Raw genomic sequence first — 25760 nt, forward strand, 5'->3', positions numbered from 1 at the left:
CTGGGTCTTCCCAGTGCACCAGGCCGGAGCACTTGTCTCATGCATCCAACCTGGGCTGGTGATCTGTTTCACCCTAGATAATATCCATGTTTCGATGCTGTTCTCTTGAAACATCCCACCCTCGCCTTCTCCCACAGAGTCCACAAGTCTGTTCTGTACATCTGAGTCTCTTTTTCTGTTTTGCATATAGGGTTATCGTTACCATCTTTCTAAATTCCATATATATGTGTTAGTATACTGTAATGGTCTTTATCTTTCTGGCTTACTTCACTCTGTATAATGGGCTCCAGTTTCATCCATCTCTTTAGAACTGATTCAAATGAATTCTTTTTAATGGCTGAGTAATGTTCCATGGTGTATATGTACCACAGCTTCCTCATCCATTCGTCTGCTGATGGGCATCTAGGTTGCTTCCATGTCCTGGCTATTATAAACAGTGCTGCGATGAACATTGGGGTGCACGTGTCTCTTTCAGATGTGGTTTCCTTGGTGTGTATGCCCAGAAGTGGGATTGCTGGGTCATATGGCAGTTCTATTTCCAATTTTTTAAGAAATCTCAAGACTGTTCTCCATAGTGGCTGTACTAGTTTGCATTCCCACCAACAGTGTAAGAGGGTTCCCTTTTCTCCACACCCTCTCCAGCATTTATTGCTTGTAGACTTTTGGATAGCAGCCATCCTGACTGGTATGTAATGGTACCTCATCGTGGTTTTGATTTGCATTTCTCTGATAATGAGTGATGTTGAGCATCTTTTCATGTGTTTTTTTTGCCATCTGTATGTCTTCCTTGGAGAAATGTCTAAGATTAAAGTCTTAATACAGTCAATCCTTATTCCATATTTGCAAATTTATCCACCCACTACAATGTATTTGTAACCCCTGAATCAATACTTACAGTGCTTTTTAAAAATCTTATACTGTGTGCGTGCATGCTCAGTTGTGTCCGACTCTCTGTGACCCCATGGGCTGTAGCCCACCAGGCACCTCTGTCCATGGGATTTCCCAGGCAAGAATACTGGAGTGGGTTGTCATTTCTTCCTCCAGGGGATCTTCCCGACCCAGGGATCAAACCCTCATCTCCCGCATCTCCTGCGTTGGCAGGTGAATTCTTTATCACTGTGCCACCTGGGAAGCCCTTACCATATACAGTAAAGTGTCCTTTTTGTGTTTTACTTACTGTCCTGTTTTTTTACATTTTTGTGTTTTTCACTGGTGACTTCCCTGTTTAAACTGGTCCCTGGCATAATGTTGAAGTGCTGTCCCACATTCCTAAGCCCAAGAAGGCTATGATGTCCCTTGTGGAGAAAATACACGTGTTAGATAAGCTTCATTCAGTCATGAGTTGGAGTGCTGCCGGTGTAAGTTCAGTGTTACTGTATTAAATATCAATATATATTAAATACTGGAGTGGGTAGCCTTTCCCTTGTCCAAGGGAATCTCTCCCACCCAGGGATCGAACCCAGGTCTCCTGCATTGCAGGCAGTTTCTTTACCAGCTGAGCCACAAGAGAAGCCCAATATATTAAATAAGGTGCCTTTAAACGGAAACACACATAAAGCAAGGGGTTTTTTGTTTGTTTTTTGTTTTTTTATTTTTTTCCCAATTATTTTTATTAGTTGGAGGCTAATTACTTTACAATATTGTAGTGGCTTTTGCCATACATTGACATGAATCAGCCATGGATTTACATATGTTCCCCATCCTGAACCCCCCTCCCACCTCCCTCCGCATCCCATCCCTCTGGGTCATCCCAGTGCACCAGCCCCAAGCTCTTGTCTCATGCATCCAACCTGGACTGGCGATCTGTTTCACACTTGATAGTATACATGTTTCGATGCTGTTCACTCAGATCATCCCACCCTCGCCTTCTCCCATAGAGTCCAAAAGTCTGTTCTGTACATCTGTGTCTATCTTGCATATAGGGTTATCGTTACCATCTTTCTAAATTCCATATATATGCGTTTTTGGTGTTTTTCTTTCTGGCTTACTTCACTCTGTATAATGGGCTCCATTTTCATCCACCTCATTAGAACTGGTTCAAATGAATTCTTTTTAATGGCCGAGTAATATTCCATTGTGTATATGTACCACAGCTTTCTTATCCATTCATCTGCTGATGGGCATCTAGGTTGCTTCCATGTCCTGGCTATTATAAACAGTATAAAGCAAGGTTTTATTTTGATCAGTTGATGAACACGTTGTGACCAGAGGCTCACAGGAATCAAATCCTGTATTCTCCCCTGGAAACAGTGATTCCATATTCACAAATTCAGTGTTTGCCTCAACTTTGTAGAACTGATCCCAAACAATGGGAACTGGCTCTATATAAAGCATTTAGAGAGGCTTCCCAGGTGGTGCAGGTGGTAAAGAACCCACCTGCCAATGCAGGAGATGTAAGAGATACTGGTTCGTCCCATCGCTGGGTCAGGAAGATCCCCAGAAAAGGGCATGGCAACCCACTCCAGTATTTATGCCTAGAGAATCCCATGGACAGAGGCACCTGGCAGACAATAGTCCATGGGGTCGCCAAGAGTCAGACACAACTGAAGTAAGCCCACACCGCGCACAAAGCATTTAGAACAGAGTTTGGCTCTCTACCTTTTATGGTTTTACCATTGCTATTACATTTTAAAATATTTATTTATTGGGTTGTGTCGGATCATAGTTGCAACAGACAGGCCTCTCTAGTTGTAGTGTGCAGACTCCAGAGCACTCGGGCTCAGTCACTGTGGCAAGTGGGCTTAGTTGCCCCATGGCATGTGAGATCTTAGACCAGGGATCAAACCTGTGTTCTCTACATTGGAAGTCGGATTCTTATCCAGTGGACTACCAGGGAAATCCCACTATCGCTTTTAAAAATTTACATTTTGCTACTTTGGTAGGAACTTATTTAATCACTGAAGAGGATCCACTTTTTTTTTTGCCAGTTGTTTGTATTTCTCCTTCTGCGAAAAGAAACCTAGTTGGTGTGGGAGTGTGTGCAGGCGTTTGTAAAGGCTCTGAAGGGTTTGGCGTCAGATGGGAGCAACTCTGAAATGGACATTGGGCGCTGTCCCTGGCAGGGACCATCAGGAGTGGGGGAAGGACAAAGCCAAAGTGTGAGGTTGGACTCTGGAGAAAGCTGAACAAGGAACCTGACCACGCTTATGCCAGGCCCCTTTCAGGCAAAGGGTTTGATCATCACATCATTAATCTTGAACAAAGCCTGCACTGGTATATTTTTAAATTGCATCTGAATGGAAAATAATGACATTTGGGGTATCAGGGGTGTTGGAGAACACAGTTATTTCCTGAAGCCAAAAATCAGTCCGCCTGGCATGATGGAAGCTGTTTTCTAACGTGAGGATGTGTTTCGTGAAATCTCTCTTACAGAGGCTTAGACCGCATTTTGTTCCACGTGGAACAAAGTGCTGTTGTCCACACCAAGGGGAGGTACATGAAATTGGGATCATCCCAGGAAATCCAGGCCATGTGTAGCAGCATGCACACACACCTGCTTTTTGTCCCCCTGCCACCGTGGGGCAAGGATGGTACCCGGGTTTTTGCTGATGTATCTTTGAGCCTCAGAATGAAAGCAGCGCCCGTGGAGCCTCCCCCTCCCTGCTCCTCCGTGTGTGTAATGGGCCTCTTAGGGCTGTTTATAGATGAACAGCTGGGCGCCCGCCACCCAGCCTCTGATTAGAAACGCTTGCCTGTCAGAGCAGCAGGTCCCTCCCCACATGGGGGTGGGTGGTGGCTCAGGCTCCTCCGATGAGACGCAGGTGATCGTTTCTCTTCCAGGATATTAAAGCATCTGAAAACCAAGGACCCCGTGCAGTTGAGGCTGGAGCACCTGGAACAGGGGTTCTCGGTCTATGTCAACGGGGCCAACTCCGAACTGAAGGCATCCCCTCGGAAAGCCGTCCACTCTGACTTCTCCAGAAGCACCTCCCACGCCGAGGGGACTCACGGTGAGCACAGGGATGCCAGATCAGCACCAGCTCTGCTGACGAGTGAGGGCCGATGGAACCACATCCCATGCGCAGAAACTAGTCAGCCCATGCAAGTTAACTCTCTCCACTTGGCCAGAAAGAGACAGTATGGAAATGAGAGACAGAGAGAGAGATATTCTTTTTTTTTAAGACTTTTTTTTAAACTAGTCTTGACGTCCACTCCTGCAGGGCAAAGGTGACCAGAGAAGTCAGTTCCTGGCTTTTACATTTCCTGGCTCTCTCATACCAGTCATTTAAGGAAAGGTCTAGGATAATTTTGGTGAGACCTGATTTTCACTCACTGTGTCCTAACTTCAGTACCTAACCCCTGTGATAATTGATTCCACTGTTCAGGTCTGAATTCAGTTAATCCATACTCTGCAGACTTTAATCAGATTTCATGTATCCTATAATAAAAGGACACATGAAATAAAATCTGGAAGTGAAATAGAAGACACCTGATCCAGTGGTTGGCCCCATATAGGCCCCTAAAATGTTTTGGTGGTGGTTGGAGAATCCCATGGACAGAGGAGGCTGGTGGGCCACAGTCCATAAAGAGTTCATAGAGAGTCGGGCACGATTGAAGCGACTTAGCAAGAATGAATGAAATGGCAGCACATAGGAGTCAGAATGGGACTTCCCACGTGGAGAAGTGCCTGCCAATGAAGGAGACACAGGTTCAACCCCTGGGTAGGGAAGATCCCCTGGAGTAGGAAATGGCAAAATCCCATGGACAGAGGAGGCTAGTGGGCTACAGTCCATGGGGTCGCAAAGAGTCGGACATGACCGAGTGACTGAGCGCACGCACACACACAGGAGTCAGATACAGTTTGGCTGTGTTGCTTTGGGGAAGCTGTTTTGTCTCACCACACCTTTGTTTTTCTCATCTTTAACATGGGACGAATGAGTGCCAGAGTGCCTTTCAAGACTTGTCATTTTGTCTGAGAGGCCATCGTGCTACTGGTGAGAAGAGGATTTGGAACAAGGCTGGGTTGGGTTCAAACCCTATTCAGCCCCTTGCCAGCTTTGAGACCTCTGACAATTGGGTCCTCTGTGATCCTCAGTAAAATGGGTGATTATGCCCACCTTACAGATTTCCCAGGAAGACTGAATGATAAGAAGTCTAAAGTGTCCAGCACACAATAATCTTTTAAAAAAACGTTTTATTTTATATTGGAGTAAAGCTGATTGTGGTAGTTTCAGACGGATAGCAAAAGGAACTTAACCACGCATATCCATGTATCCATTCTCCCCCAAACTCCCCTTCCATCCAGACTGACACATGACATTGAGTAGAGTTCCCTGTAACACACTAATCTTGATTTGTGTTCTAACTCATTGGCTCATAGGTATGGTAAGATCCCAAGCCATTAACAGGCAATAAAAATTAATACAACAAGGGGATAAAAGGAGAAAGTGGTGTCTTCAAACCTTCCCCTAGGAGAGCCACTTGGAGTTTAGCATGAGTTTCCTAGCCCCCAAGACAATGAGGGAAATGGGATGGACTCTCCTAGCTTTCATGAGGGAGAGCTGGGCTGATCTTCTGGTTAGGAGAAGCAGGCCTTTCTAAGGTTCAGGGAAGGGCAGACAATGGGAGTTTCTGAATTTGGGTCCCTAGTGGTATGTTCAGTCATTCAACAGTTCTCTCCCCGCACCCCTCCTTTGCACTAGCGCTGGCCTGTTGTGCTTGCTGTCCTGACCTGCTTCTGTATCTTAGAGATGCTCCTTTTGTATGTAGACCTGCCCAGTTCAGCTGCCTACTGTTACACCTACTGTTCCATAGCTGAGGGGCTGTGACTGACTCCCCATCCCTTGTTGTTGGGCATTTAGCTTGTTTTCTTTCTCTTCTCTCTCTCTCTTTTTTTTTTGGCCCCACCACTCAGCATGTGGGATCTTAGTTCCCCAACCAGGGATCAAACCCATGCCCTCTGCATTGGAAACATGAAATCTTAACTGCTTAACCACCAGGGAAGTCCCCATTTAGCTTGTTTTCTGATGCTTTGTGGCTACAAAGAGTGCTACTAAAGTGAAGAGCTTCACAGATAAGGCTCTGGGCACCCCGATGGGCATTGTAGCTGTAAATTACGAAACCAGCATCAGTGTAGGCTCATCTTCAGGGGCTCACCAACTCTCTTCCCCTCATCTCTGTGCAGATTGTGGACAAAGAACTCTGTTTCGAGAAGCTGAAGAAGCTTTGAGACGCAGTGCACGGACAGCTCCCAGCAAAGTCCAGCGCCGAGGATGGCATCAGGTCTGGAAACCCAGGGCAGAGTCAAGACGGTAGCCCCAGCTCACACTTTAGAATAAGGAGCAGGCTTCTTGTGAGAGCAGAAACGTAAAGCATTCAGAATCCCCAGGGGAAGGGGGTGGGTCTAGCTGGGCACTGCCGTGGTGCCTTCTCTGCCTGTAGCACTGGCCTCTGGAGAGAGGAGGGGCCCTGGGGACCCGCAAACCCTCTCCGTGAAATGATCCTCCCTTCTGGATGGGGCAGCCTCACAGCATCACAGGTCAGACTCACAGTCCATCGTAATGATGCATTCTTACAGCTGCTTCTTACTAAGCACCTGTGATATGCCAGGCACAGTCTCAGGTGCCAGGGATACAGTGGGTATATAAGACTACACCCCCAGCCCACAGTCCTGAGATGCCACATCAGGTTGCTACCGATGCTGCTGGTATTTGAGCACCTGCCGGTATTAGGCGTGGGCTAAGTTGCCACATGACTCTTCTCCTTTGCCCTCACAGCAGACCTACAGGATATATTCCAAAGTCCTTCCAACTTTTTTTTGGCCATGCCACGTGGCACGCGGAATCTTAGTTCTGCAACCACCCCCGTGCCCCTTGCATTGGAAGCGCAGAGTCTTAACCACTGGACCATCAGGGAAGTCCCATGTCCTTCCTTTTTTAAGGATGCTGAGGGCACAAAAGCTCAGAAATGTTAAATGAGCTTTCCAAGGTCAATCACTGAGAAAGGATGGAATTAAGATCCAGATCTGAATCTGTTGCTCCAAGCTCGGCTTTTTTGCTCCTATAGTCCTTACACCTTCCCTGATGGTTACTCAGCCTTACCTGGGACCAGGGGGACCCCCACTGTGCATTCGAATCACCTGGGATGCTCAGGCCCCACCCTCAGAGATTCTGGCTCACTTGGTCTGAGACGAGGCTTAAGCAACATATGCGAGTTGGAAAAGAATTTCCAGATATGAGGTAGAATGAGAGGAGAATAAAGTTTATTGGAGAGGGAGATGCTGTTAGAACAGCAGGCTGTCTCAAGGCAGAGCCAAACCCTTTCACAGACTTGTAGCCAATTTTTATAGCCTGAAGACAGAAGTTCCTGTTGGAATGGTGGCCTTAGGTGACTGGTTAGGCTGCTCTAGGGTGAGTAATAGGATGGGTATTTTACCTAATACGGGGTCAGGGCACTGGCCGGTTTAGATCTGGAGGCTCATGGCAACAGTTGATTGCTTTGGGGCTTGGTCAATTCCAGAGATTTTTTAAAAATTAATTAATTTATTTTAACTGGAGGCTAATTACTTTACAGTATTGTGGTGGTTTTTGCTGTACATCGACATGAATCAGCCGTGGGTGCACATGTGTCCCCCCATCCTGAATCCCCCTCACATCTCCCTCCCTACCCCACCCCTCTGGGTTGTCCCAGAGCACCAGCTTTGAATGTCCTGCTTCATGCATCGTACTTGCACTGGTCATCTATTTTACATACTGTAATATACATGTTTCAGTGCTATCCTGCTTCTCACCTGTGACCTTGGTACGTTCTGTCCTCAGTCATGTCCGACTCTTTGCGACCCCATGAACTATAACCCAGGGCTCCACATATAGCACATGTTCAGATCTATGGTAAATACTAGGGCTTCCCTGATGTCTCAGCAGTGAAGAATCTGCCTGCAGCGCAGGAGACACTTGTTGGATCCCTGGGTTGGGAAGATCCCCTGGGGAAGGAAATGGCAACTGTTCCAGTCTTCTCGCCTGGGAAATCCACATGGACAGAGGAGCCTGGCGGGCTGCAGTCCATGGGGTCGCAAAGAGTCGGACACGACTGAGCATACACATACAAACAACAGGTGAACATGAATGGTAAATACTTTTTATCGGCCCATCTTTGCTATAACCCCAGGGGTCCGTGAGTATCCTCATTGTGCCACTAAAGAAATCGAGGCCCAGAGAGGTAACAAGGTGACCTGCTCCCACAGATACTGATGGAGGCCAGTAGGCTGAGGTTTGGACCCTTGGCCTGTGACTCCAGACCCAGTGGTTCTACTTCTCTGCAGGTGCTTTTGTACATCTAGGATGAAATGGGCAGGGGTGTTCCTGCAGCCTAACTCCCAAGCCTCATCTCGCTGCTGATGAGCACGGCCCTCGGGTCACACAGCCCGGAGGCTTCCTTTTGTCCCCAGCAATGAATATTAATTTCCCATTAATGAGGCCTTTCTCCACTTCTCACTTCAGACAGTTCTCCAAGCTGTCTTGAGTGCCTTCTATTATCAGGAGCCGTTATTTGCGTCTTAGACGGTGACTTAATGGCTGGCCCCGGAGTCTGTGCAATTTAAAGACTTGGCCTAAGATTAATTAGCATCCCTCCCTGGTCTCTCCCTGTGGCCCCACACTTCACAGGGCCTAATCATGGCTAATTCCCTGGCTTCCTGATGCCACGAAGGCTGTAATTGTCCTTCTGTACCCAATCCATCAGGGGTCAGTCAGCGCCTAACAGTGGAGACCTCCAGAGTATTTGAATCATAAATGAATGGAAGGCTGGGAATGGGGGGAGTGCTTACAAAATCCTTGGGCTGGTAAGAGGATGAGGTTGAGCTGGGCCTCCAGGAGCGGTATACCCAATATCCTCGAATGGGCCAGCCAGGAAAGCTGTTACCTAGGATACAGGAGGGAGGATGGGGGATCAGCCTCAGGAATGTGTCACCTGGGACCTCCCTAGTGGTACAGTGGACAAGGATCCGCCCGCCAGGGCAAGGGACATGGGTTCTATTCCTGGTTCCGGAAGATCTCACATGCTGCGGAGCAACCATGCCCGGGTGCCCCAGCCATTAAGCCTGTGCTCTAAGAGCCGGGGAACCACAATTACTGAAGCCCACGTGCCCTAGAGCCCCTGATCTGTAACAAGAGGAGCCACCGCCATGACAAGCCCACACACACCGCATCTAAGAGAGTAGCCTCCGCTCGCCACAACTAGAGAAAGCCCATGCACAGCAACGAAGACCCAGCGCAGCCGAAATGAAAGACTGTGTGACCTGAACTGCAGTCGAGGAATCAGGAAGCCAGTGCCACAGCCGTTGGCCTCCGAGCGACCCTGTGTCTGCTAGTGAGACCCTTGGAAGAAAGACCTCGCCCACAGCTCACCCAGCCGGGGTGGGACGTGGATGAAAACACTCCTGGCCTCTACCACGTGCTTGGCACAGACGCAGCTGGGTGCGTCCCCTTCGTCTCCACCTCACTTTGACTGTGCCTGCCTCCCACGAGGCCATCGGATTAGCCGAACCCATGTCACATCCAGACCCCGGCTAAGAGGGAGTCTGGGAAACGCAGTGTCTGGCTTTCTGGCCTCTACTGAGCCGAGAGGCACCCCCAGAAGAGGGTAAAATGGGTACTGGGGGGACACCATCCCATCGACTCTGCTCCACCCACACACAGTCCTTTGGGGACCACCCCTCAGAGATGGAGACAAATATAGGAGTCTTCAGAAGTGGTGATTGGACTGGGAACCAGTCATGAAGGAAGTCATCCATTAAGTTAATGAACGTGTATTACCATGGGCCAGGCAGTCTGCAAGTGTGCCCCAAACGCTCCAATCAGACTCAGTTCCTGCCCTTTAAGATCTGACTGTGAAGACATGGGCACAGCTCATCCTGGGAGCAAGAGGCCACAGCTGTGCCCCAGCATCTGGAAGGCCAGTCCGGTAGACTCTGAAAATTAACCACTTGAAGGCTGTGGGCTCAATTTGCCCCCCAGATAATGGTTTTGGGACTCACACAATTTATAAGAGACTTAGTCACTTGGTAACACTTTAATTCAAAAATTTTTATGTATTTTTTTTTTAAAAGCTTGATTCCTAATTCCCTGGGAAAATGGAAAGATCTAGCCCCCAGGCTGAGTTGCCTGCCTATAAGGCAGCCATCCGCTGCCCACTTCTTCAGGCAAGAGCACCTGGCGGCAGGTGATGAGAAAGTCCAAAGGGTTAAGAGCACAGACTCAGGGACCGGCAGCCTGGGTTCCAAGCCTCAGCTGCACCACTTACTAGCTGAATGGTCCTGGAGAAGTGGCTTAGCCTCTCTGTGCCTGTCTTCTCTATAAGCAGGGTTGGTAATGGCACCCTCCCCATCGGGTAGTTAATGAGGATTGACTGACTGAACTCGCCCAGCAGTGCCCGGCACAGAGGAAGCTGACAGTGAACAGCCCTGACTGTCGTCATCAGCCACAGGGAGATGCCGACGGCAGCTTTTCCCTCCAGCATGTTCTTTCATTCATTCAGTCCTTCATTCATTTTGGGACCATTTACTGGAGAAGGCAATGGCACCCCACTCCAGTACTCTTGCCTGGAGAATCCCATGGACGGAGGAGCCTGGTGGGCTGCCATCTATGAGGTTGCACAGAGTCGGACACAACTGAAATGACTTAGCCTTTTCCTCCTCTGGGGGATCTTCCTGATCCAGGAATCAAACCCTCATTTCCTGCTCTTCAGGTGGATTCTTTACCACTGAGCCACCTGGGAAGCCCTGGTTTCTCTGAGCGGCCCCTTAAACTCTGTTGAGGTGCACGTAACCTTTCCGCTGACCAAGCCCAATGCCACTTCTGGTAGAATAGAGTTCCCTCCTTAGGGTCTTGCCCAGCAACTAGGAAGTACTTTTGGGTGGAGCTGCCCTGATGGAAGGGGCTGCAGGTTCACACACTCCAGGACCCCTAGGCCAGAAGGTGAGAAAGTCATCCATACACTGGCCAAGAGGCTGACCACTCCACCTGTAAACACCTTCCCTACTCTCCAGTGCTGGAGGGACCAGGGACCCAGATGGCTATGCTGGGCTTGCCTTCTGAGCAGCTGCCCGCGCAGTGGATCGGGATGGTGGTGATAAATGGCTCTAGTTGCTGCTGTCCTTTCTTCCCCCAACCACTTCTCGGCCTTAGATCTTTCCGCTGCTATCAGTGGATTAAGATTTATGGCTTCCTCAGCCTTGTAATACTTGGGTGGACAGCGGCCTAATCAACAGAGCCGTCGTTTACCAAAATGCTGTCAGATTTGATGAACGTCATCGACTCTTAGCATTAAATTGGTAGTGAAGGGATTGGCCTTCCAGCAATTTACTGTGGGGTGGGCTTTCCTTAAAGGCCTGAAAAGCAAGTTCATTGCAATTATTAAAGCACAGGTTTTGTTCTCACTTTGCTGCCGTATCCGGTTTCCTGTTGGGGGTCAGGCAGCTTAAGCACCTCTAGGAAAACTCACAAGTGAAAATGTGAGGCATGGGGGACCTTCCCTTTGTTTTGTTTTTTCTTTCCCCCCTGAGTTTTGAAAACCCCTGCAGTGAGGACAATAAATGAAACAACCCGTAAAGCATCAGCTTTACAGTGACCTTGCTTGACACAGACCGTCAGAGCACAAGCACTGTTAATTGTAAGAGATCAGGCAGATCCAGGAAAACCACATCAAATAAGATCGCTTTACTCCCCACCCCAACCCAAAGCTGTCTCTGTCAGTATCTTCGGAGCTCTCCCACCCCTAGAGGGAGCCATTTACATAGTGCACAACCTGTGCAACCACCCAGGTCACCTCTCAGCTTTGCTCTCTTTTTTTCCCCCAAGAGATGATAAGCATAAATGCACGCCTCTTAGAATACTGTACTAAGAAGGGTGGCGATACACAAAACTCTGGGCATGACACTGGGCTGAGTGTGGCTGAGTACTAAACAAGCTGGCCTTGGGCTGGCAAACTGGTCTGTGGGTGTTTAGGTGTGTTTAGGGGCTTCCCCAGTGGCTCAGACGGTAAAGGATCCACCTGCAATGCAGGAGAACTGGCTTCGATCCCTGGGTCAGGCAAATCTCTTGGAGAAGGGCACGGCTCCCCACTCCAGTATTTTTGCCTGGAGACGTGCATGGACAGAGGAACCTGGCGGGCTACAGTCCATGGGGTCACAGAGAGTCAGACCCGACTCAGCGACTAACACTTTCACTTTCACTTCAGGATGTTTAGGGCTTCTGAACCCTGTTCCAGTATATGGTTGATAGTGCAAGGGACTGCCAGATCTGGGTGCTTGCAAGTAGGCAGCAAGAGCAGCTGCTCAGAAACGCCCACTCTGGGTAAAGCAGGGAGCCAGCCAGAACCTCGGGCAACATCTTTGCAAGGACATGAAGGTGGGAGGCAGGGAGCGGGCTGGTGCACCAGGGGCTGGCTCCTCGGCGGCAGCAGGTGGGCGTCCTCGTGTGGGGGGGCTGCTCACCACCTCCTCTCCGTGGTGGCAGAGGCACCTCCTGGGGCTGGGGCGGGAGAGCCGGCCAGATGGAAGGACTATTTATTTCCCTCTCCAGCACCCACTCAGCATTTAGAAGCTCTTTCTGGACCACATTAATTTTGTCACATGTTGCTTCATAAACACATCTTTCCGTTATATGTGCTGAGTGGGTTCCTTGAGGCCAGGGCATTGGTTTACATTTTTTTTCCCCTATCCTCATGTTTCCAGAACCTTGTTATGCAGTTAGCACTTGGTAAGGACTTGCTGATTAAGTTCCTTAAAGCCCTATTGCAAACCTGTCATACCTTGGTGAGGCAAGTAGTTGTGCTAAGCTCCTTGGAGGGAGGAGGGAAAACTATAGGACAGAGAGACACACACATTGGACTCTTCATGAACTGGAGTGCTTCTTATATTTATAATTAAGATCAAGCCAGTAGAGCTGCATTGAGCCCAGCTCTCTCACTTGCCAATGGGAAATTCCCATTTCAGACGTGGCTGGATCCAGGTGCTCAGACAGGTGCTTAGACATTGTAGCAGGGCTCATTCGCCATCACCCAACTCTGCTTTTTTCCATGTTGTCCTGGCAGAACCACATTGGCCACCAGCAAGCAGCCCCCAACTTACATTCTGTCACCTGCTCTTGCATCTCTTTGGCTCCCCTAAACCTATCACTCAAACAGCATGGGTCAGCAGGATCTAATGCTCAGACTGGCCAGGTCAGGGTCAAGGACTCCCTCCACCCCTGGATGCAGTTCCACATGAACACTTGGATGAGGGGTGGGGAGGGGGAGGATTTCCCAAAAGAAAACCAGGGTACTTTTACCAGAAGACAGGGGGCTGCATACTGGACTGGCAGAAGCAACAGTGCCCACCGCTAAACCTCACAGACTTTCTGATTTTACACTTCTTCCACTTAATGTGTGTTTAAACCACCTGGGGTCTTGTTAAAATGCAGGCTCTGATTCCTGCATCTGAGATGCGGCTTGAAACTTTGTATTTCTCATAAATTCCCCGGAGAAGCCAGTGCTACTGGGCCCTGGATCACACGTGGAGGAGCAAGGCTGTTGTCCCAGGCCTCCCTTTCCAGATAAAGGGGTAGAAACCTTGGAGGGGCCAGGCTGCACCCCAGGCAGGGTCCCTGGGCACAGTGGTCCTCCCTCCCTCCTCCTCTCTTGTACCGTTTCTTCCCAGTATTTGAATATTATTGAATGATTCCTGGGAAAGAGGGAGGGGCACATGGTGGAAAACCATCCCAGCCATGAACTTCAAAGCCTTCACAGTTTCACCCTGACCTGGGGCAGGGAAGCCTCCAGGAGCCTCCTGGCCTGGAAGCCCCAGTTCTATGAATTCTGTGGCACCCACCCTCCACGGACCCCACTGCTGGTGCCAGCAAATGCTCTGAAAGCACGCTGATGAAGCCTGGGAGGCAGTGATGCCCCACGGGGAGCCAGAGCCCAGGGCGACAAGGTTGATGGTCAAACAGAAGGTGGGTGGAAGTTGCCATTCTGGAAACAGCCAGGTGCACTTAAGAGTCTGGGGAGCGTCACCGCATGACGGGGTGGCCTGTGAGAGAAAACGTGTCCCAGGGCCCCTTCCTTCTGCGTTTCTGCCTCCTGCCTGTTCTCCGCTGGGGAGCTCCCTACCTGCCTTTTCTGCCTCTTACGCTCTTTCTCCAAGGCCTTTTCCTGGAGTGATCTACGGCCCAGCTCCTGTGTCTTTAGTGTTAAATAGTCTCAGGAAAGTCTTGAATCCCTCTCTGATCTCCCCAAAGGCTACTCTACCCCAGCCTGGACACATTTCTTCTTCACGTGCCTGTTGGGGGCAATACAGCGTGGAGGTTCAGAACCGGGGTCAGGCAGCAAACTACAGCCTCGGGGCTGAATTCAACCACAGACTGTTTCTGTAAATCAAGTGTTTGGGGGACACAGTCATGCCCATTGTTACGTGTTATTATTTATCTTGTGGTGATAGTGGTAAAGAACTCACCTGCCAATGCAAGAGACAAAAGAGACTCGGGTTCAATCCCTGGGTCGGGAATATCCTCTGGAGAAGAGCACGGCAACCCACTTTAGTATTCTTGCCTGGAGAATCTCATGGACAGAGAAGCCTGGCAGGCTACAGTCTGTGGAGTCGCAAAGAGACAGACATGACTGAAGCAACTTAGCATGCATGCACGCATTTATTTAGGCAAGGCTGCTTTGAGCTACAATGAAACAATGGAATACTGTAGCAGAGACCACAGGGCTGGCAAAGCCTTTAAGTATCTACTCTTTACAGGAAACTGGCCCATCCCTGGTTTCCAGTAAGGCCCCTGAAGCCACCCTGCTGGGATTCAGATCTAGACTCTGGGGCCTCCTAGCTGTGGGACACTGACCACATGGCTTGTAGCCTTGTGCCTCGGTTTCCCCCTGGAGTAGCTGTGAGGACTAAAGGAACACAGGCCGCTGAAGCTCTTCATTAGGTGACTTGGTGTCCAGTGTGATGGTGGCGGGGTGGTGGGCACGGGCAGTGTGGATGCGGCTCAGAAAGGACTTCTGTCCTGACCACCGCGCATCCTGCAGGGCAACAAGGCTCAGGATCTTCATTATCAAGATAATGACACGGTTTACTATGTTGAGGGGAAGCTGCATCTCATCCCGGGGAGTGGAGGTTTCTAAAGCTCGGGCATCGGGAAATGCAAGCTCTGAATCACTGATGACTGCCCCTCGGCTGGGAAGTAGATCAGTACACGGGGCTTGGTGGACCTCTCGCTGACCCTCAGGTGGTGGCTTGGTGGTTTAGTCGCTCAGTCGTGTGAGACTCTTTGCGGCCCCACGGACTGTAGTCCCCAGGCTCCTCTGTCTATGGGATTTCCCAAGCAAGAATACTGGAGTGGGTTGCCAATTTCCTTCTCCAGGGGATCTTCCCAACCCAGGGATCGAACCCGGGTCTCCTGCATTGGCAAGTGATTCTTTACTACTGGGCCACCAGGGAAACCCATAAGCCCATCCGAATCTCAGAGCGACATTTAAAGAGGCCCTGGCTCTCAGATTTGTGCACGCGCACAGCCTCACCGATAGGAGGGATCCCCTTAGAGTTTGCTCCCTGGGCACCTGACTTGCCCCCACTCTCCCCTGGCCCCAGTCTTGTCCACCAAGTCCAGCACAGCCAACGTTGGGAGTCAGAGCACTGATCCAGTGACAGTTTCTTTCCTTGTCTAACTGGGCAGCTTGCTCCTGGGTTCACGATGGATGAAACAGACCCTGAGCGGAAGGTCTGGCCCCTTTACTTGGTGCCGTGTGGGGCGAGTAGTGCAGCCTCATTATACACTGGATGGATTACTAGGCTGACAAAGCTGCATCTGCAGGGGCCAGGAAACAGTTATGCTTGGCCCAGACGTCTGGTATGTGAGTGTTTGTGTGGGAATCAGCGTAGGAGAAAGAGGCTGGGGCCGGGTCATAGGGACCTTCACATGGGGTACAGGTCTGGCTGCGAAAGCAAGGGGACCCAAGTAACTCTGGCTTCAACAACGTGAAAGTTGGTGTCTCCAGCAAAGGTTAGTGGTGGGCCGTCACCTTGCTCTGAGAGGTGGCAGAGGAGGCCAGGCACAGCCTCTTTCATTGCTTTAGCCTCCTCCACAGGCCTCCCCCTCCCCAACCATGCTCAGCAGCTTGCCATCACCTCCTCATTCCAGCTGGCAAGAAAGGGGGTCAGGACAAGCGTGAGCACTGCCTCAAAGATACACACTTTCCTCCCTCACCCCCACATCACTGAGGCCAGTGCTCACCTGTTCCCCCACCCCCAGTCACTGGGAATGCTGGACACACCACGTTCACTCCATGGAAATGCAATACAAGAAAGGGAGGGGAAATGGACATTCGGGAGACATGGGGCCAAGGGATGGGTTTCCCAAAGAATGACTCAAGGAATGCTAGGAGGATAGGGTCCCACCACACAGCTTCCATGGCCTCAAAGGTTTGAGATCAGTTTCATCTGTATTTTATTGGATTGGCCAAACAGTAAGATGTGATGGAAAGACTCGAATAAACTTTTCGACCAACCCAGTATTTTTAGGATTGTCCCCAGTGTGTGTGGAGGAGGGGATGAGGGGACCTATCAAAGGCCCTGGGAAGTCCTGGTCCCAAACCCAGGCTTCCCTAAGCTTATTTAGATCCCAAAGCCCATTTGGGGAAGTTGAACACCTACTGAAATTCTACTGATATGTCCAAGCAAAAAGTTACTAAAAAATTCTACTGCACACACTTCGGGCGTCAGAACCAGTAAAGACTTGAATAGCAGTGGTTCAACCCATCCGACCGGCCTGTCCGAGGTGGCGCCCAGCCGCGTGCACCCTGACCGTGACCACCTACCACGACAGAGTCCCTACCACGCTCACCCCTCAGAGGAATCAAGGAGTTCGTTTCACCGTATCTGAAACCTTCTGGCTTTTTGTGCCTAGAAATCTGTGCAGATCAGAACGGAAGCTGGCCCGCGGCTCTACATCCAGCCTCCTCCGGACTATGCTGAAGATTCTGAGCCATGTGGGGATGTGACTGTCAAGGTGAAGGATGCTTCTGGGGACTGTCCACAGGTAAGACTGGCTTCAGTTCGGGGCTCGAGTAGCTCTCAGGGATACTAACAGTTCCTTATTTCCTTCCTTCCTTCACAAGAGCCTGCCTTCCTTCCCTCTTGCACTTATTTTCTGCACTTTAATGAGCATACAAACCTTGTGCTAGACACTCTGCTGGGAACCCACGTCCAGAGGTCAGTAAGGCTGGTGTCTGACCTAAAAGAGGCACCAACATATAATCCCTCTACCGAAAGAGGGAGCTGAGAGGTGGGGCAGGGCATATGGGGACCAGGAGGGAGAGGATCTGGGAAGGCTTCCTGGAGGGAGTGGCATTTACCTGGTTCCTAAAAGCTGGAGGGGAGGGGAGGTAAGCCGAGCTGATAACCTGTCTGCACCTGTATGCATGTGTGCTAAGTCACTTCCGTTGTGTCCAACTCTTTGCAATCCTATGCATGGTAGCCCATCAGGCTCCTCTGTGCATGGGATTCTCCAGGCATGAATACTGGAGTGAGTTTCTATACCCTTCTCCAGGGGATCTTCCCGACCTAGGGATCAAACCCATGTCTCTTGCATCTCCTGCATTGGCAGGCAGTTTCTTTACTCCTAGAGCCACCTGGGAAACCCTGTATCATGCACCTGCTGGTAAATATTTTGAATATCCAACCCCCCCCACCCCCACCACCCAGGCCAGCAGAACCACACACATGGAAACACCCAGAGGCCCATGTGTAGCTGTAGCTCAGAGTCCCTGGCCATGCAGCAGCTGACAGGGTTGACCCCTGGGGTGTTTCCCAGCCCTTCCTCCATTTGTCATTTCATTTCTGAAATCCTTGGAATTTCAACAGTAAATCCCAGTCTCCCTTTCATTATACATTTGTCGGGTACCCACTTTTGAGCATCAGGCTCAATCCTGGGCATCAGAGACACAGAAAAGAACAAAACTGACAAGGCTCCTATTCTTAAGCAACTTATGTTCCAGAGGGAGAGACAGACAGTAAAGAATAAAATCAAAAACTCAAACCTTTCAAGACATGCAAAGTAAAAATTAAAAGTGAAATACAAAATTTTAAAAAAGAAGAAAATCAAGAAATAAATAATGTGTTCTAGGGGAAAAAAAAAAACCCAGAAAGGGGCGATGGGACAGTGTGGGCAAGAGGGAACATTAGATGATAGAAAGGGAAGGAACGCTTCTCTCAGGCGTGACATATCAGCTGAAACTTAATGGATAAGACAGAGGCGGGTGCGGAAAAGCATTCCAGGCAGAGGGAACGGCAGGCACAGGGGACCTGAGGCTGCGTTTGTTCAAGGCGCACGATGCAGGCATGGTGTGAGCAAAGGGGAGTTAGGAGGTGATGAGGTCGGAGGAGCAGGGGGCCAACCGGACAGTGTGCACTGTGAGCAGGGTAGGGGTGGGGATGGAGAATGGGGTTTTATTTCAAGGGCATCGATTTTGTAATTAGGATGAGTGTGTAGATTATCGCCACGGTTATGTACAAGCTGAATTTTAGAGAGGAGGCAAAGTCAAGCTGCTGAGCCAGTCCTGCCCCATTTGCTGAGAATGAGATTGTTCAGCCGTGGACCCAAGCTGCAGATTCCACAGCCTCCCCAGGACAGACTCTTCCTTCCGCCCGCCGCTTCTGTACCTGAAACCTGCTTCTCTGGAATGAAAATGACTCACAAAGGAGACAGGAATGTCACCCTGGAAACATTCCTTTGATCACCGTTGCATGTTGGTCTTCCCTTCTTTGCTCGTCAAGGAAGGACAATTAAGGAGCAAGGGATCACTTTGTTTCACATTCCGGCTGCAGAAAATCTGAACGTTAATTGCAAATTTTTGTTCTTCCTGGATTAAAAAAAAAATGCTCTTAAATGGAAGGACCCAATGACCTTGTCTCTGTAAACAGTCCATAGAAATGGGATTTTGCAGCGGGCAAAACTGTGGCCTTTATTGCCTTCAACACCCACCTCCCACAGAACACACACAACACACACACACACACACGCTTGCTTTTGAATCAACCAAAGGTTCCCTGCTCAGGAGGAGTCTGTGCTAACAGCTTTCAGCTTCCCTTCGCTGGGGAGGCTGGTTTGAAGCCAAGCTCAGCCCCAGCCCCGCCTGAGTGCCCTTCAAGCATGTTAATCCTCTCTCCTCCTTCAGCCATTTGGTACCCCCCACCGCCACCCCCACCCCGTTAAATGAACATATATTCCTTCCTTTGCAAGCTCCCAAGTTCCCTGCAACACCAGGCAGCCTGTCCCTCACAAGCTATTAAGCTCCATTAGCATTCCTGGGTGCGCCTGCTATGGAGCAGCATCGCCCCACTCGCCCGCACTTAATTTTTTCCACCGTGAGTGCTTGATTGTATTTCCTCCTTCCCTTTTTCTCCCCATCTTGAGGGGGCACTCCGTGAGGCTTCACAGTCAATTTCCCCTTGGAGTTATTTTCCTCCTAAGTGAAAGAGTAAAATGGCCACGCCAGGTTTCAACAAAGGCAGAAACCTTAAGAGATGCGATCTGAACAGGGAAAGGGAGGAAAAAAAAAAAAAAAAGGCCTGGCTAAATATACTCAGTCCCCCTCACACTGTTTGCAAGTGCAGCCTGAAGTGGAGCAAAAGGCATGCTGTCCGTGTGTGTACTTTTCATCTGCCCTTCACTGCTGAAACACACCAGCCTTCTCGCCTTCCCTCAGATCCTTAGTGGACTTCAGTTTCTCCGCGCTCCAAGTTCACAGATCGGGCATGTGCAAACATGTTCTGTTGGCCTCCACTCCCCTTCCCCCTTGACTGTGCTTTTTAGAAAGATGTGAATTACTAGCTGACATTTAAGAATCAGGAGATTCCATGTCAGTCTGCACTGGGGGCTTTTCTTGAAAAATCGAAAGATTTGGGAATCACATTCTTCCATAACAGCCATGCATGGAGCTAGGGGATAGCTGTCCCCTTAGACAAGTGTGTTTCAGGCACCATGGTCCCCCCCACATCTGAGGCTCAGACAGTAAAGAATATTCCTCTGCCTGCAATGCAGGAGACCTGGGTTCGATCACTGGGTTGGGAAGATCCCCTGGAGAAGGGAATGGCCCCTCACTCCAGTATTCTTGCCTGGAGAATCCCCATGGACAGAGGAGCCTTGCGGGCTAGTCCATAGGGGTCACAAAGAGTCGGACATGGCTTAACGACTAACATATTTTTTAACACTTAGGGCAGAGTGAGGAGCAGGAGGAAGTGGGCAGAGGTTGCCGTGTTACATGGGAGGAGGGGACATGCCCGTGCTGAGGTGCTGTGTGACCAAGGGCCTCGAGGAAGCCCGCGAGTGAGCAGGTGGAGCGTAGCTTCCACACACAGCGGGCAGCAGGCACAGGGGCCCCCAGGAGGGAAGACAGCACACAGGTTGGTGTGGCCAGAGCTGGGCGGGCAAGGGGGCAAGGCCAGGGACAGAGCCAGGGCTCAGATGACATTGGGCTTTGAGAGCTGTGCTCAAGACGGAGGGATTCTCCTACAAGTCAGAGGAGGAGCTATTGTAGGGTTTTGAGCAGCTTAACAACTCCAGGGGAAGGAAGGCACCTCTTTCTTTCCAGAGGGTTCTGCTCAAGTGCCCGATCCTGGTCACGTTGGCTCTCTTTGGGGTATGTGTTGCAACGGTTAATAAGTCTCCATCAAAATGCCTTTGGCTCCATTTAAGGACCAGGAATGAAAGTACATATTGTTTTCTATGATTAAGTTATCCCTTTTCCCCCTGATAATGCATGATCAATATGAAAAATTCAAAATGATACAAAGAAAAAAAAAAAAGCCCTCTCATAATCCCACTGCCCTGGAGACTATTACTGTGAATAGGTAGGTACATGACTATCCAGACTGGAAATTGCATATATACATTATATTCCTTGAAAGTATATATCAATTATATCCGACATGAGATAGTTGATCTGAAATGTTCTGGTCCTGGACTATTCCCATTGAGTGGTGTTTTCTGCGGTATATATCAGTTATATCCAACATGAAATAGTTGATCGGAAATGTTCTGGTCCTGGCCTGTTCCCAGTGAGTGGGTGTTTTCTGTGGTTAGTTATCTCGTCAGTCCCTGAGAGCATGACAGGTCATGGGAAGAAGGTTTGCCCACTGTGGCAACTTCCAGAAAGCCTTCTTGAGTTTTTCTTTCCATCGTGTAGATCCTGGAGCGGCGTGAATTAGATGTTAGCCCACAATTACAACCCAGGGCTTTGAAGTCATTGTTACTTGCTGACACTTAGAGACGCGTGCCAACCCATGTGGCACCAGGAGGGCTGCCACATATGGACTCTGCCGTGGCCCGTGACATCTCACCCACCTGTTGGTGCTGTGTAGATTAGGTGGTGGTTCTCCCACTGGTGGAGCATCCCCCAGTGACCCACCTGTCCTACTCTGTCCCCAGCAGAGCTCTTCAGTAAATCCCTTCAGTCACCCTCCATTAATTTCAACGGTGAGATTTAAGGAGGGTTGTTTTTTTATTTTTTTTTTTTTAGGGCAGTTCTCTAGCTTGGGAACTTCCACAGTTTCAGATTACCATATAAATAACTTTTAAGCAAGTGCCTTTTTTCTTCCTTTCTTTCTTTCTTTTTTATTGTTCATTTCACATAAATGGGATTATACCATCCAGGCTCTTTGATAGTCCCACCGTTTATAGGCAACAACATACTCGGGCCATCTCACAATACCTGTATCACTCAGACATCTGAACCCACTTCAGCCACTCAACCAGTGGCTCTGGTTGTTGGTGGCCCCAAGTGTGAATCCTGGTCCACTTAGCAGCTGTGTCTTGAAGTGACGTTGGTAAAGCAGGGGTGAGTTCCAACAGATGAACTTGAAGAGTGAGAATGAATGAGGGGAGGCATGGAGACCAACAGAGGGGAAAGAGGACCCCGTTTATCTCCAGGGATGTAAGTTGCTTTTACCACGCCCAGTTCTTTCTCCTTGTCCTTAGGATACCAAATCTCCCACCAGCACCACGGCCTGTGATTTTAATTTCTCCCTTCCGAATGCAAAAGAACGCCCTGACCTTCCAAGCAGTATGGACAGAGAAAGGATCCTCTTAACTATTCAGGATGTAATGGTAAGATGGACTTTCAGATCCTAACTGTCAGAGGTCAGGGTCTTCTCTGTACTAAAATAGCTGGGCCATAGGATAGACACCCCACCCCCTCATGGGAGAATCTCCATTTACACCTGGGAACACAGCACAGATCACAACAGGATTGGATGTAAAAAAAAACACCTCTGGTCCACCCACCAGGTTTCAAACAACACATGAGAGACTTGACTTGATGCCATGCTTTTCTTTTCTTAAATTGGACTATAATTGCTTTACAATGTTGCGTTAGCCTATGCTGGACTACATAGTGAATTGGCCATATGTATACATATGCCCCCTCCCTCTGGAGCCTCCCTCCTACCCCCCACCCCACCCCTCTACGTCATCACAGCACAGAGCTGAGCCCCCTGCGTTAGACAGCAGCTTCCCACTAGTTACCTATCTTACCCGTGGCTGTGTGTATGTATCAGTGCTACTCTCTCAGTTAGCACCCCCGCTCCTTCCCCCACTTTGTCCACAAGCCCGTTCTTTACATCTGTGCCTCTATTCCTGCCCTACAGGTAGGTTCATCTACACCATTTTTCTAGACTCCATATATATATATATATATATATGCATTAATATATGCTATTTTGCTTTTCTCTTTTTGACTTCACTCTGTGTGACAGACTCTAGGTTCATCCGCATCACTTTCATTTTCTTGAGTGATAGTAAAAGCTCACATTAAATGAACACTTACTCAGTGACCAGTACTGAGTGGAGAATAAATCACCCATCACTGCTTTCATTAATGCTGCGAGTTAAGTGCTAGGTATTTTCATTCTCCTTTTATAGTTCGAGGAAACAGACATGAGAAATGTTGTCGCTTGTCTGAGTCTCAGAGAAGCCCAGACTGGAAACCCTGACCCTAGGACTCCTTGTTCCATGAAATTAGCAATCACAGGCCAGGAATCACATTACGTTGTTTTTGCTTCCGAAAGGGCCCAGGTCTCCGTAGGGGCATGGTCTATTATGAATATTATTGATGTTCTGCCTGGGAGGAAGGTGTTGAGAGGTGGCCATCCATCAGGTATGTTTTAAACAATGATGGAGAAGACCGCTCCTCTGCCAAACATTTCCCCACTGAACCCAAGGCTGGGAACATTGATGGAAAATGTTTTTCAAAAGTGAAATCCAATGGGGATACAACCAGACAAAGCCAAATTGAGGGACAGTCTATAAAACAACTGGCCTGGAGTCTTCAGGAATGTCAGTTGCATTAACAGACTGAGAAAGGCTGTTCCAGGTTAAAGGGGGCTCAAGAGATATTACCGTTTTGTAATGTGAGATCTTGGGGGGAGGGGCAGGTGGTTTAAGGATAGTTTGGGGAAATTAATGAAATTTAAAAATTAACCATATTATATAATACTGTAACCATAATAGAAAATAATATTGTGTTGATGTTAAATTTCCTGAATTCGATAATTGTATTGTGGTGATGTAAGAGAAGGTCCTTGTTCTCAGGTCTCAGAGAACTGGTGAAGAATTGATGAATGTAGGTGCTGGGTATTTGGGTATTCATTGTACCCTTCTATTACACTATGCTGATAAATTTTCTGTGGGTTTTACATTTTTTCAAACTAAGTTTTTAAGAAGCTAGCTCATTAGGGAGGAGGTAAGCTGCTTCAATAGAGCTAAGCATCAGCAAAGAAAGAAATAGAAAAAAAGTGAAAAATTGAGACCTAGTTTTTTTAAAAAAACTTAGGATTGTATTGATGTCAGTTTCTAGATTGTGCTATCATTATGTGAGATGTTACCATGGGGAAAACTGGATGAAGGGTACACGAGATGGCTTGGTATTGTCTGAAATTAGTTCAAAATAAAAAGTAAATAGCTAACTAAATAAAATAAGCACCAATGCCCAGGTTCCGTCATCCAAAGGTTTTGATTCTGATCCTGTTTAGGCTCAAACAAGACTCCTCTCTTTAGGCTCCCCACATGATTATAATTGGTAGCAATATTTGAGAACCTGGCTTCCCTTGTAGCTCAGCTGGTAAAGAATCTGCCTGCAATGCAGGAGATCTGGGTTCTATCCTTGGGTTGTGAAGATCCCCTGGAGAAGGGAAAGGCTACCCACTCCAGTATTCTGGCCTGGAGAATTCCATGGACTATAGTCCGTGGGATTGCAAAGAGTCAGACATGACTACTTTTCACTTTCACTTCACTTTGAGAACCACCATTATAAGGAAAAGAGAGAGAGCCATGGATCCTAAAATTTGATAGGCACAGGAATCACTAAGGATATTTGTTTAAGTTGCATGTATTAGGTCTATTTTTTAAGCTAAGAGACTTGTTTATGGGCGGTCACTTAGTTTTTAACAGTTTTTAACTCCTGGGGATTCTGAATCAGAAGGTCTGAAGATTAGTTCAGTTCAGTTCAGTTCATTCACTCAGTCGGGTCTGACTCTTTGCGACCCCATGGACTGCAGCACGCCAGGCCTCCATGTCCATCACCAATTCCCGGAGTTTACTCAAACTCGCGTCCATTGAGTCAGTGATGCCATCCAACCATCTCATCCTCTGTCATCCCCTTCTCCCGCCTTCAATCTTTCGCAGCATCAGGGTCTTTTAAAATGAATCCGTTCTTTGCATCTGGCGGCCAAAGTATTGGAGTTTCAGCTTCAGCATCAGTCCTTCCAGTGAATATTCAAGACTGATTTCAGAATATTCAGGACTGAAGATTATAGTTAACTTCAAATGAAAGGAAAGTTTTTGAGATCATTTGAAGTTTGTGGCTTGGATTTGGGGACTCTAAAAGAAAGAAATGTTAAAATTGGAAGTTAAAATCTCCTCTACATCATATAAAATTAAAATAACTGTAAAGAAAAACAATAAAACAACAACCACAAAATTCCATAGGTTCACAAAAGCCAGAGAAGGATAGGAGGGGCTCTGCCCTTGTCTTCAAACCTCTTCCTGCACTTCTGCGAACTCAGTCAGGAGAGGATGTCACTTAATAAATGAAAGATGCGAAAGCATAATAGCTCCTGGCAATATCTCCTGTGTTACAGATCAATTTCTATCCAGAATATCGACCATACATATTATGAAAAGACTAAATTATGTTTACTATACATACTCTTTTTAAGAAGACAAGGAAGTCAATCTATTTTAGAAGTGTTTTAGTATAAAATTATTTTATTTATATTTTTGACTAAATTATTTTATTTAGGTTGTTTAAAGGTGAATTTTAGAGAGACAGTAAATTTGTTTTGTGTTATTAAGGCATTATTATATTAAGACAATGAATATGCACCCTTCTTATTTGGTTTCCTCACTTTGGTCACATTCAAAACATGGCACATGTTCAAAATATGTCTCCAGCTTGAGAAAAAACAATTCATAAGAAATAGGGACATGTAAGAGAGGATTTGTTGTTGTTGTTCAGTCTAGTTCAGTACTCTCCAACTCTTTGCAACTCCACAGACTGCAGCACACCAGGCTTCCCTCTCCATCACCAACTCCCAGAGCTTGCTCAAGCTCATGTCCATTGAGTCAGTGATGCCATCCAGCCATCTCATCCTCTGTTGTCCCCTTCTCCTCCTGCCTTCAATCTTTCCCAGCATCAGGGTCTTTGCCAATGAGTCAGCTCTTCACATCAGGTAGCCAAAGTACTGGAGTTTCAGCTTCAGCATCAGTCCTTCCAATGAATCTTCAGGACTG

General features: G+C 48.4%; 1 protein-coding gene across 3 annotated transcripts in view; it reads left to right on the forward strand.

The window, feature by feature from the left end:
- KATNIP (katanin interacting protein) overlaps positions 1-25760 on the forward strand; it is a 228664-nt gene that overhangs the window by 66857 nt on the left and 136047 nt on the right. For 2 of the 3 annotated variants that reach the window (XM_020907922.2, XM_020907926.2), the window contains 4 exons: positions 3781-3950; positions 6125-6222; positions 16881-17012; positions 21951-22079. In XM_020907922.2, coding sequence (XP_020763581.2) covers positions 3781-3950; positions 6125-6222; positions 16881-17012; positions 21951-22079 — 529 coding nt within the window. The remainder of the gene's footprint in view (positions 1-3780; positions 3951-6124; positions 6223-16880; positions 17013-21950; positions 22080-25760) is intronic. The other variant, XM_070461099.1, reaches the window with a different exon arrangement.

Source organism: Odocoileus virginianus, chromosome 33 (genome assembly GCF_023699985.2).
Source record: "Odocoileus virginianus isolate 20LAN1187 ecotype Illinois chromosome 33, Ovbor_1.2, whole genome shotgun sequence".
NCBI lineage: Eukaryota > Metazoa > Chordata > Mammalia > Artiodactyla > Cervidae > Odocoileus > Odocoileus virginianus.